General features: G+C 48.6%; 2 protein-coding genes across 5 annotated transcripts in view; one reads left to right on the top strand and one right to left on the bottom strand.

Annotated features, from left to right (window-relative positions):
* Positions 1 to 44: 44 nt before the first annotated feature.
* On the top strand, positions 45 to 7,114 carry AIMP2 (aminoacyl tRNA synthetase complex interacting multifunctional protein 2). Of its 3 annotated transcripts, none has more exons than XM_070414339.1 (4): positions 45 to 309; positions 3,406 to 3,612; positions 5,674 to 5,905; positions 6,594 to 7,114. In XM_070414339.1, exons 1-4 carry the CDS (start codon positions 175 to 177, stop codon positions 6,980 to 6,982), a joined length of 963 nt encoding a protein of 320 aa, XP_070270440.1. In that variant the 5' UTR covers positions 45 to 174; the 3' UTR covers positions 6,983 to 7,114. The 3 variants fall into 3 exon arrangements, with proteins under 3 accessions (XP_070270440.1, XP_070270441.1, XP_070270442.1); XM_070414340.1 differs by having other exon boundaries at positions 48 to 189; XM_070414341.1 differs by lacking the exon at positions 45 to 309 and adding an exon at positions 872 to 890.
* EIF2AK1 (eukaryotic translation initiation factor 2 alpha kinase 1) overlaps positions 6,433 to 12,068 on the bottom strand; it is a 25,508-nt gene continuing 19,872 nt past the window's right edge. For both annotated transcript variants that reach the window (XM_070414336.1, XM_070414337.1), the window contains exons 12-15: positions 11,935 to 12,046; positions 11,686 to 11,765; positions 10,280 to 10,513; positions 6,433 to 8,051 (exon numbers count right to left, since the gene is read on the bottom strand). In XM_070414336.1, coding sequence (XP_070270437.1) covers positions 7,920 to 8,051; positions 10,280 to 10,513; positions 11,686 to 11,765; positions 11,935 to 12,046 — 558 coding nt within the window. In that variant the 3' untranslated portion in view covers positions 6,433 to 7,919. The remainder of the gene's footprint in view (positions 8,052 to 10,279; positions 10,514 to 11,685; positions 11,766 to 11,934; positions 12,047 to 12,068) is intronic.

Here is a 12,068-nt window from a genome sequence, read left to right as displayed (position 1 = left end):
GAAAAATCGGGGCCGCGACGTCAGAGAGCCCGAGCCAATTAGAGCACACGAACTGTGAGTTACCCGAACGTCCGAATCCGGACCAGAAAGGAGGTGGCAGCGGGACGTGGTAGTCTGACGGTTTCTGGGCGGTCGTGTCCCTCACCCGCCACCGTCACTCCTGTGGTTCCCACGATGCCGATGTACCAGGTAAAGCCCTATCACGAGGGTGGCTCATCTCTCTGCGTAGAGCTCCCCACCTGCATGTATCGGCTTCCCAACGTGCACCGCCCGACCAGCAGCCCGGAGCAGAATGCGGGCCACGTGCAGGTAGGAGCGCGCGGCCCCCCCCCCGCCCCCCGCCCCCCGCCCTCGCATCCGTTCAGTGCGCAGGCGCCAAGGCCTCCCGACCTCTCAGTGCGCAGACGCCGTGGCCTAGCCAGCGGGGATGTGCGAGTAGGGCCCCGGGTCCCTCCAGGCCCGGGTCGTGTGTCAATTTTTTTTTTTCGCTTATAACTACTTAAACTTTACTCACAGAAAAGTGAATAGCACGTCGATGACCATTTTAAGAATAACCAGTGTCACCCAGGTTAACACGTTGTCAGCGCCCCACTTAAATTACCGCAAAGGGCCCGACTTCCGTGATCGGGTCCTGCTTTTCTCTCCTACTGCGCCACCTAAGGATGCATCCCTAAGCCACGTGAATGGAAGCATGAAGTTTGGTGGCTTGCGTCTGGCTGCTGCTTCTAGACATGATTTCAGGACTCGCTTTGTTGCGTGAAATGCAGTCTTCGTCCTGTCTGCGGGTCTGCTGTCCCAACGCGTTAATTGGAACCCCGCCGTTTGCCCATCCCACTGCTCACGGATGCCGGGCCCTTTGTAAACTGCATTGTAAGCTGCTTCATTTTGCAGTGAGTGTTTTTGTACAGGAAACAAGTGGGTAAACACATAGGCCAAGTCATAGTCTAGTGATTCTAGTCTGAGCAAGAAAAACAACAGCCCAACATTAAAAGGAATGATAAGCAGATTTGAGCATTTCCTCATGCCTCAGATCAAGGGGTGAGATCCAGCTATGCTGGGGCCCTTTGATTATTAATACTAGGGGCCCAGTGCACGAATTCGTGCACCTTGAAAGGAACTGTGTGTTGCGAGGCTGCGGTGGGCACAGGCATGGGTCTCATCCCATCCTCCTAGCCCCTGCCTGGCCCCTCCTGCTGCAGCCCCCTGTCCCATCTGCCGGCAGCCCTGCTCCTGCCGCCACTGCTCACATGCACTGATGGTGCTGGCTCTGCTCACACCCTCTGAGGTGCTGAGCGATTGGGGCCGGCAGCGGGTGCAAGAGGTGGCTGCCAGCCCCAATTGCCCCTCAGGAGCAGGGGGAGGTGGAGAAGCCCTGAGAACCTTGCCAGGCACCGGCAGCAGGTGCAAGCGGCAGCTCCAGTGCCAGCAACGGGTGTGAGTTCCCTGTGTGACTGCGGCGCCCAGGAGCAAAGAATTTTCAGTAACCACCAGAGGCTCACCCCAATGACAGCGACTGGTGCCCTGCCTTGGTCTGGAGCCCCTGCTCACCTGCTTCACCATTCCACCATGGCCGATGTCTGCCATGTTCCACTCGTATGCACTCTGGTAGTCAGTGCACGTCATAGCAACTGGTTCAGTTGTTCCACTGTTCGGTCTATTTACAGTACCTTATTATTGAAGTGGCATACGGAACTGTGTATTCTTTGTTCCACCCAGAAGGCAATCACCTTATATTTTTGCTGTTTGATCTTAAACAAGAGCATCAGGCAAGGAGAGGGGAGAAGGTGGCAATTCAGCTGTAGGGTAAAGAGGAGTTAAACAGATGAGGTAAGAGAGGAATGTTGCAGATGGAGGGAACAGAATGAGGAAAAGTCCAGTGGCCACTGGGGGCATGGTGTGTTTTGGGAATTCCATGGACTGTATGGCTAGAGACAGAGCAGGGGAGAATTATGTGAAAGGAGGCAGCCAAAGGGCAAATCGTACACACTCTTCATCAAGCCAGGGTAAGGGCTTTGCTTTTTAGGTTAGGAGGTTAGCACGGGGGAGGAGGGGACAGGGTCTGCCTCTGTTTTCCTCTCTCTATCTGCCATCTTGTGGACGGGTGCGAGGTGACCAGTGGAACTAGACCAGGTGAAAAAAACGGTGTCTTGGACTTGAGCAGTGACAGTGGAGCAGGCACGTTTAGAAGCAAGTGAATTCCAGAAAATTCCCAGCACCTGGTGGTGAATAGATCCGCATAAGAGGGCAGTGTTAGGAGTGACTAGAACAGTGATGGCGAACCTTTTGAGCTCGGCGTGTCAGCATTTTGAAAAACCCTAACTTAACTCTGGTGCTGTGTCACATATAGAAATTTTTTGACCTTTGCAACCATAGTAAAACAAAGATTTATATTTTTGATATTTATTTTATATATTTAAATGTCATTTAACAAAGAAAAATCAACCAAAAAATGAGTTCACATGTCACCTCTGACACGCGTGTCATAGGTTCGCCATCACTGGACTAGGGGGAACAGATGTTCCCAAGAATTAAACTTAGCAGCACTCAAATGTGAGCAAGTACACTTACACTCGAATTGTATCACGAATGCATATTTATAATAACTCAGGGTCATTGCCATGTTCCTGACCTTACTCATTACAAGCGTTTAGCTCATGTTTTATTTTCTCAACTCAAAGTGGATGGTCTTTTGTGAGAGCTCAGGAATCTGGAGATAGGTAGTACAATGTGACTGTACTGGGAGGTTTCTTGATATTACTTTATAAGTTAAATCTAGATTGACTTGAGATTTATCATAGACATTACTGGTAACTGTGTACCAATCACTATACCAGGTAAGAAAAGACGCAAAGGTTCAGTGAATGAAGAATGTGTTCCATGTTTATACATGTCAGCGGTGAAAAGTTCTAGGTGATTCTACAGTGAGAGGGCCAGTACTGCCCTGAGAGTGAATGATTTGAGGAATTGACCATTTGACCCCCGGAGAGACTTACAAGCCAAAGAACACTTTTTTTTAACCTATGTGTGCTCCCTTTTCCCTTCTATAGTATGAATTGAGTTATGTTTTCACTGCCCCCCTTTTTCTATTTGTTTAAACAAAGTGTTTTGATATGAATAAAGAACAATTTGTATTTATTTTCTATCCTTCTCTGTTTAGACTAAATTACCCGAAATTAATCATACAAAGGGGCTTTCAGTCATGTTTTTTATTTATTTTAAAGCATTTGTGGATCTGCTTGCAGGACTATTAGTGTATGGGAGAAATGAGATTCTGCTAGTTCATTTTACTGTTTTTTAAAAGGTGGGAGGTTTGATGCATTTGTGGAACTAAGTAGAAGACGAGTGATCAAATTAAGCAGACTGCTTTGATCGAGGAAATGAACACTCTGGTGTTGGTTTGCTTAGGGAGGGTCTGACCCATCTCTTCAAGCTCTGGAGTCCCGTCAAGATAACATTTTAAAACGTCTGTACGAGTTGAAAGCCGCAGTTGATGGTCTCTCCAAGATGATTCAGACACCAGACGCGGACTTGGATGTAACCAACATAATCCAAGCCGAAGGGCGCACCGCTTTATCAGCCAACGCATTGGACTTAAATTCAGTCCTTGGAAAGGTGAGTTCACTTAAAACTAAAGGCGTCAGCACGCCGGGTGGTTGGTGCTCGTGCGAGTGAGGCCTGGGCTCGCTAGTTTTCAGAGGTGGGACGGAGCACGTTCTTTTCTCCCCTGCGGGATTGTGCCGTTGCACTGAGTAGGCACGTGAGCTCTGGTGAAGCCAAAGCAAATTCTAAAGCTGCTGCTGCTGCTGACCTCTCAGACCCACCGCTGAAGAGAAGGGAGTCCAGCACAGCTTCTCCCAGTCCCGGCAGCATCCCGGCAGCCTGAGCCCTGGAGAAACAGACCTTAAGTCACCCCTCAGTGCTGCTCAGGGTCAGCCATCAACCCCGACTCTGAGAGTAGCCTGAATTTCAGGGCTCTGGCTGCACAAAAAATCACACCAATCCTGTTGAAACATCTCAACAAGAGCCAGTCACAGTGCCATATTGCAAGTGTATTTTGCAAAATTCAGTTTACTTTATTAAAATTAAGTTGTATTGGCCACCTTTAATGATCAGTCTACAGTATTCAGCTAATTTAGGGTATAAAGACACAGGTAAGGAAAGAATGTCTTATTACGAAGTAATATTTATTGTAGGTATAAAGCAGTGGTTCTGAACCTTCTGGCCCTTTAAATATAGTTCTTCATGTTGTGACCCAACCATAAAATTATTTTCATTGCTACTTTATAACTGTAATGTTGCTACTGTTATGAATCGTAAATATCTGATATGCAGGATGGTCTTAGGCGACCCCTGTGAAAGGGTCATTCGACCCCCAAAGGGGTCTCGACCCACAGGTTGAGAACCGCTGGTGTAAAGGGTTTGTCCCAAGAATCCCTGCTAATACTCTCCTGTAGAATTGGCAATAGAAATGGTACTACTTGACCTGAAAAATGGAGGTGGGATTACAGTCTCTCCCAGGGCTCAGTCTTCTGTAGCCTCCATACCTCCTCACACGTGTCCCTTTATCACCCAGTACATGTTTGTGTGCAGAGACCCCAGTGATGCCTGGCAGGCCCTGGGGAGCCAGCCCAGTTGGCGAGTCAGCGGTGCCAGTCTCAGACACTGGGAAGGCTCCCCAGGGCACGTGCTGCTTGAGATGAATGTTGATACCTCAGAAGGCAGTGTCAAGTGACACACTGTGTTCAGACAGCTGCGAAGCATTCATCATAGCCCATGTGAAGGGCGTCGGTCAGGAGAGCAAGACCAGAGGCCAAATTGACTCCAAGAGACTCTTCAACACAGCGCAAACACAAATTGATTAGATACAGAAACGAGATGCTGTTACGGGGTCAGGTGTTAGAAAGAGTTGGTAAACGGAATGTAGTCGTACCTCCGTACCTGTGGGGAACTGGTTGCAGGGTCCCCTCAGATCCAAAATCCGTATATGCTCAAGTCCCTTCCATGACATGACAGGACAATTCATATAATCTGCAGATCCCCAGCCATGGATCAAGAAGTGTTCAGTCCTGGCTGGTGTGGGTCAGTTAGAGCACTGGCCCCTGCACCGAAAGGCTGAGGGTTTGATTGCCGGTCCAGGGTTGCAGGTTGGATCCCCAACCCTGGTCAGGACCCACAAGGGAGGCAGCCAATCGATATGTGTCTCCCACATCAATATTCCTCCCTCCCTCCCTCCCTACCTACCTACCTAAAATCAATGGGAAAATATCCTCAGGAAAGGATTAACAACAAAAGAAATAGTTTTCATTCCCCAGTTGTTTGAATATGCAGGTGTGAAACCCGTAGATGTGAAAGGCCAATTATAATTGCATGTGATTTTTTTTAACTTGGGGACAAACAGAAGTGTCATTCCTAACATGTTTTACTGATTTGACAGTGAAAGTCAACTTTTTGCCGGGAGCCAGCAGTGCAGGGGCTCAGGGTTGGCATCAGCTCAGAGCCCAGCTCCCTTCCCTGAACTGAGTGACCTTGGATGAGTCACGTGATCGCCCCAGGACTCACTTCAGCTGTGAGGTGGGGTGATGGTAGCACCTTCTTTGTGGCCATTAGGGTGTAAAATAGCACCTGGTACAAGTACACACTCAAATTGCTGTTTGGGCCCCCCCCCCGCCCCAGGATTACGGGGCCTTGAAAGACATCGTGATCAATGCGAACCCCGCCTCGCCTCCCCTCTCCCTGCTCGTGCTGCACCAGCTGCTCTGCGACCAGTACAAGGTCCTGTCCACTGTTCACACGCATTCAGCGGTCAAGAACGTGCCAGAAAACCTCCTCAGGTGCTTTGGCGAGCAGACGAAGAACCCGCCCCGTCATGAGTACCAGCTGGGTTTTACTCTCATTTGGAAGAATGGTAAGTAGAGGGGACTGGGTTCCACTCCCATCCTATGTAATGGAATGTGCACATGATCTTAGTAAAAGGCAGCGAGGGCTAGCAGTGATGTCCTTCACCACATGCTGTTTGTCAGACCGCCTAGAAGAGGAATGCAGCTTTAGGGGGACCCTGTCTAGCCAGCCGGAGCAGGGGAGGAGCAGCTGTCACGGCCGCCTTGCCCTCACATTACGAAACCTATCATTACGGGGACAGTCATGTTTTCTTTTCAGATGGACATAAAAGGATGGCAGGGTGTCATTTACTCATTATCCCACTAAAGAATGCCTCCCCTGGTGACCTTCATACCGAGGGAAGTGAGGTAGTGCCGTTCACCCAGGGAGGCCTCAAGTCTCTGACCTGGGCGAGGGGACTCCTGGTTTCGTCCTCGTCCTGCAAATCCAGACACGGCTGGAGTAGATGGTCTGAGGTCCCTTCTAGTTTGAAAACTGGCAGGGTCAAGTACCAGGCGTGATTACTTGCCTAACATATAGTCTGCACTCTTTAAACATAGCTTAAACTTTAATGTTTCACCTAAAACATGTGAATTTATTCTCTGAAAGTACACCTTCCCTTGCCACCAGTTCACGGTGAGTGGATCCCCTCCCCGCGTGGACAAGTGCTTCTCCGGGCGCTGCTCCTGTTGACATTCAGGGTGTTTTCCTTTCAGTGCCCAAGACCCAGATGAAGTTCAGTGTCCAGAGGATGTGCCCCATCGAAGGAGAAGGGAACATCGCACGTTTTCTGTTCTCTCTGTTTGGCCAGAAGCACAACGCGGTCAACTTGACCCTCATCGACAGCTGGGTAGATAGAGCCATTTTCCAGTTAAAAGAAGGAAGCAGCAAAGAAAAAGCCGCCGTGCTCGGCTCCGTGAACTCTGCTCTCGGGAAGAGCCCCTGGCTCGTGGGGAACGAACTCACCGTGGCGGACGTGGTGCTCTGGTCCGTGCTCCAGCAGGCGGGGCGCTGCAGCGTGCCCGTGCCAGCCAACGTGCAGAAGTGGATGCGGGCCTGTGAGAACCTGGCCCCTTTCAGCTCTGCCCTCAAGCTCCTTAAGTGAACCTCAGGAATTGATTGTAAAGGGTTTAGATTGTAAGAATGGTGGTGTTTCGTGCCTGTTGTTGGTAAAGGGACTTGTACTAAAATCGGTCTTTAGGCCAGTTGAGTATCAATAAAAGCACCATGTAACTTGTGGGTCTGTTTTATTTAAAATTCAGCACATGCAGTATACCACACCTGCCAGCCAGGCGGCAGGCGCCTCTGAGTGCAAAGATGAGCATGTCATATTGCTGACTTGAAGGAGCATAGGAGGCCGGTGTTGTGAAGGACAATGCAGGGGCAAAATCAGGAACACCGTCGTCCGAGCTGCTTTGAAATCATTTCGGGGCACGAAGTACAGAGCTCTGAAAGGGCATAATGATGCCAAGTTGGAGGTGATGAGGACAGAAATAGACTGGGCGACATGCACTGCCAAGCTGCAGTGTTCTCTTGGAGGCAGCGAAGGCTTTTGAGCCTGGCGTGAACTGAGATGTCCTGGTGGTTGACTGGCAGCGTGTGAGAGGGTTAAAAAAAGCCCAGCTCGTGCGCAGGCTGGATCTGGGTGGTGACTGGGTGTGGAGCACACTCAGATTTCTGCAGAAGCTTCTAGAGGGGAACAATTCAAAAGAAAAAGAACTGATGTTGATGCCTAAACTTTTAGTCTGAGAGACTAGACAGACACTAATACTAAGAAATCAGGAATAGGAGCTTGTGGGACAAAGACAGGAAACAGTACAATAGGTGTTTAGAGCAGTCCAGTTCCGATGCTGGGTCAGGAAAGGGCTACTTAAGGAAGTAGGTGGTGGTACTTCCGCAATCTCAGTTGAATAAATCATGTACAAGCTTCCTGACTAAAACCAAGTATTTCACCATCTATACCCTAAGACTGAAACTATATATTCCAGTTGGGTTTAGCTTATAGAGTTGAAGTTCATTTTTATATATTTCTAGAGACTAAGCTAGACAGGAACACCCCCATCTTTCATGTCATCCTTCACCCCTTTGTTTTGAGAAAGGAGGCGTAACTGCTTCTTTAGTTCTTCTATTTCTTTTTCTTGCTCTACTATCTTCATCTGCAGGGTGAGATTGACCTGAAATAGAAATGTTTAAGCTCCATTAAAATGGCTTCTTTCCTTTTAAATACACAAGCATGCCTCACTTTGCACAGTCCCAAAATGCACGGATCCAGTCATCAGTTTAGTGAAATTAGGCCAGTAACCCAGCAACGTGGTTCAAATGTCAGTTACCACAACAGTTTATCCACAAAACACTAGCCGATAGACGTCCGGATCCGGACAGTCACATCCTTTCACTCAAAGTCTGTCAGTGCATCTGTTAGTCCACACACAGGCCATGTGTGTAGCCAGGCTGCCTCCCTGTCCCAGTGATAGACCCGAGTGGACAAAAATGGACAACTGAAAGGGGACTGGCCAAGGACAGCAAGCCAATGAAAAGTGGTAATGCTGGAAGTGGCAATCGAGTCAACCCAAAACACTGTCACAGGAGAAACAGCTGACCTGGGAATGCCGGCCCTGCTGCCACTAGACGGGGTGGGCAGCAAACGGGGTGTGAAGAAAACTTCACATTCTGTGAACTCGAAGACATTTCACATCGAAAGTGCCCAAGACCAGGTGTTGGAAGCTGATCCAAACGTAGCCAGGAGCATGACAATTCACCGCCCTGAGTTATAGGGGAGGCGGGCATTGTTCAAACTACTCTTGAAACACTTTCTCAATTATATTGCACTAAATATTAGTTTTCGCCGAAACCGGTTTAGCTCCGTGGATAGAGCGTCGGCCTGCAGGCTGAAAGGTCCCAGGTTCGATTCCGGTCAAGGGCATGTACCTGGGTTGTGGGCACATCCCCAGTAGATGTGCAGGAGGTAGCTGATTGATGTTTCTCTCTCATCGATGTTTCTAACTCTCTATCTCTCTCCCTTCCTCTCTGTAAAAAATCAATAAAAAATATATTTAAAATAAATAAATAAATAAATATTAATTTTACAGGTGTTTGTTGTTTTTTTTCATTTCCTTAAGAGTTTTCACTGCTTTGATACACATTCTTAAAGTCATGGAATAATTCTAACTTCCCCCCTGGATTATTAAGACCCCTCTGCCTGGTTTTATTTTATAAAAAATTCTATAAGACAGGAGACATCCTTACCATAAACACAAATACTTGGTCTCTAAAAGCTACCTTAACCGGGAGTAAGAAATCCCTTCCATCTGAGGTCATTTAATAACCACATTGCCATTTTCAAAGTCTCAGAAAAGTACCCCATCTACCTGTTTATCATTCAAACTAGTAAGATTCAGTTTTACTTGAAAATTAATAAGCCTTGAGTAGGAGAAAAATCAACTAAACAGTTACTATAAGAGGTTCCCAAATTAGTGGGCACCAGAATCACTTCGAGGGCCTGTTAAAGCACAGATGGCTGCCCCTCACCCCAACTCCCACCCCCACCCCTGAATGAGGCGTGCGGGAGGGCCTGAGGATTCTGTCACGTTCCAGTGACCTAATGCTGCTGGTCTGGAGACAGACAAGCACTGCTCTCTGCAGTGCTGCTCAGACACTGTGTGTGTAAACCACTCGGTCTTCGTAAGGAGATTCTGACTCAGCAGATCTGGGTGAGCCTAAGACCCTGTGTTCCTAATAAGCCCCAGATAATGCTGCTGCGGCAGGTCTGAGGATCACGCTTTGAGTAGCCAAGTGCTCTAGGATCTGTGAGCATATGTTTGAATCAAGCTCTTAACTCTCAGCAAGTTTCTCAAGGAACAGAATAGATGAGTCGTGTTGCCAGAATGGATGAGTCATACTTGCAGATGAGGGGCTGGCATGCTACAGGTCAGGTGGGAGGAAGGGAACGGGCTGCCCAGGGCAATGCCACGCACGGGACGGAGCGCCAGAATCGCACGTGAATGCTGGAGATCTCAGGCTGGCTCAGGCGGTCTCCGGCACCCCTGCTCACCCGCTGAGAATGACTGCTGTAATTTTACCCTCTGCTGTGTCCTTTTTTACTGGCAGGCATGTTATAATCATTTATGAAAGGTTACACACCAGAGCTGGAAAGGAAAACTAGTACCTTTTGGCTTAGCGAGATGAAGCCTGTAATACAATTTTTAGAGCAGGCAGCTGGCAGGGGTCATCGTGTGCACTTAGACGGGGCAAATAACAGTGCGACTGGGAACTCTTGAGAATGGATTCAAATACTGTTTCCGTAAACCTTACTGTAAGCTCTATTGTTCTTCATGAAATAGGATTCAATTTAAACGAATTTTAAGCTCCATATTTCCCCAGCTTTATAAAAACCTGTACATACGCTTCCAGGATTCTGGAAAAGGTCGCTCTGCAGCAGCTGCATAGCCGACGGCCTCTGGGACGCGTTCTTTCTGGTCAGCTCCTGGATGCACCTGGCTTGGACGGGACACCTCTGGCTGAGGGACTCGGGCATCTGACCAGTTCTCAGACCCGTTAGAACCTGTGCTCGCTCCATTTCTGTTCCAAACGGCTGGAAGAGCTCCAACAGGATCACGCCCAAGCTGTACATGTCCGACTGCGGAAGGGAGAGGGTCAGTGAGTGATGAGATGCACGGTGAGCATCACGGTGCCCCGGCAGTACGCCGCCTCTCCAGCATGAGAGCATTTGTAGAAAAGATGATTTATAGTCTCTAACGTACGGCTGGCCCATCTCTCACTGGCCATTACCTGCCAGCCAGATCTACTGCAAGGTGGCAAGTACTGTCACAAAGCCCCTCCCTTTAATACCAAAAAGGGGCTCAGGGGACAAAGGACTGATGGCCAGGTGAGGACAGAGTCTGTACCACACACCTGACTCCATCCACCCTCCTTGAAAACCCAGGCCCGGCCAGCCGGACACAGATGTGAGCTCCCTCGTGCTGGGGCAGCGTGTCCCAGGGCCTCCGCCAACCTCACCCGGCTTCACTCACAGGCAGGAAGTCTTGGCAAAGCTTAGCACCCTGCAGAAACTGTGCTGCCGCTCCTGAAAATACGTTTGTTAGGAGGGCCTGGACTAGACAGGCTTTCGAAACGACCATGGTTCTTTTCTGGCAGCTCTTTCCCAATCATGCACCTGAGTTGCGGGTTCATTCCCCACCCTGAGGGGAGGGAGGGACGCCAGTGCCAGAGGCAACTAATCACTGTGTCTCTCTCACACCAATGTTTTCTCTCTCCACTCCTCCCTTCTACTCGCTCTAAAAATCAATGGAAAAAATATCCTTGGGTGAGGATTAACAAAACAAAACAAAAAAGTTCAATGATTCATTAAGAGGAAGAAACTTCATTAGGTTTCATGTTGAGAAGGAGTTACTTACCACTCCTTCCGGGAACTATGTGGATTAAAGGGACGGAAGGGACACGCTGCCCCGCGTATGACTTAGCACTTAGTTGAGCTGGGAAACAAGAATGGAAGCTGAAAAGAGGCCTCTGAACTCTCGCCTTCTGGAGTGAATGTGACACTCTGAAGGGAAAACCCATTCAAACACTATTCCTATGTCCATGGGTTTAGAAATAGTCAAGGAGCCTAAAAAAGTGCAGTCAGGTTCAGCTGCAAAGTAAAGTTTCCTGTTGTGCCCGCTGGATGGTAGATAAACTATAGAACTGTTACTCCAAACACCTTGCCCTCGGGACTTCCACTGCTCTCCTGTGCTTTTTGTTATTACAACTGCAGAGTAAGTCCAGCAGGAGGTAAGAAGCAGGAAACACTACCTGGGCATCATATTCAGATCCTTCCAGCTGTTCGGGTGATGCGTACAGGCAGGTGCCCACTCTGGAAGTATGTGTTGGTCCTGTAATTTGAAAAGCTACACATTAAATACTGCAGCGTTAGCACATGCAGGAACACTGACTCTGGGTACCACGGCACGCTGTCTTTCCCTCACTTTGCTATTAAAGCTTCATATTCTCTTTAACTAGTGACATTTTGTTTTTTTAATGGAAAAAAATGCCAAAACTTACTCTTCCCATCCCTGCCGGTCCAGTCTGGGTTCTGTATGATGTCTGTGCAGGCCAGACCGAAGTCTCCTATTTTCACTTGCTGATCAGGGCCATGAAGAAAAATGTTTCTGGGCTACAAACAAACAGAACAAGTG

The sequence above is a fragment of the Myotis yumanensis genome, unplaced genomic scaffold, assembly GCF_028538775.1.
Source record: "Myotis yumanensis isolate MYYU_CA2020_CCGP unplaced genomic scaffold, mMyoYum1.0.hap1 SCAF_5, whole genome shotgun sequence".
Lineage (NCBI taxonomy): Eukaryota > Metazoa > Chordata > Mammalia > Chiroptera > Vespertilionidae > Myotis > Myotis yumanensis.
The sequence above is the reverse complement of the archived record's forward strand: the minus strand, read 5'-3'. Positions and strand labels throughout refer to the sequence as shown.

Bases quoted from the DNA above. Each gene is read 5' to 3' on its own strand.
- AIMP2 (XM_070414339.1), top strand. From the start codon at position 175: ATGCCGATGTACCAGGTAAAGCCCTATCACGAGGGTGGCTCATCTCTC. The intron at 310-3,405 runs GTAGGAGCGCGC...TGGTTTGCTTAG, and splicing joins AGAATGCGGGCCACGTGCAG to GGAGGGTCTGACCCATCTCT. The intron at 5,906-6,593 runs GTAAGTAGAGGG...TTTTCCTTTCAG, and splicing joins TACTCTCATTTGGAAGAATG to TGCCCAAGACCCAGATGAAG.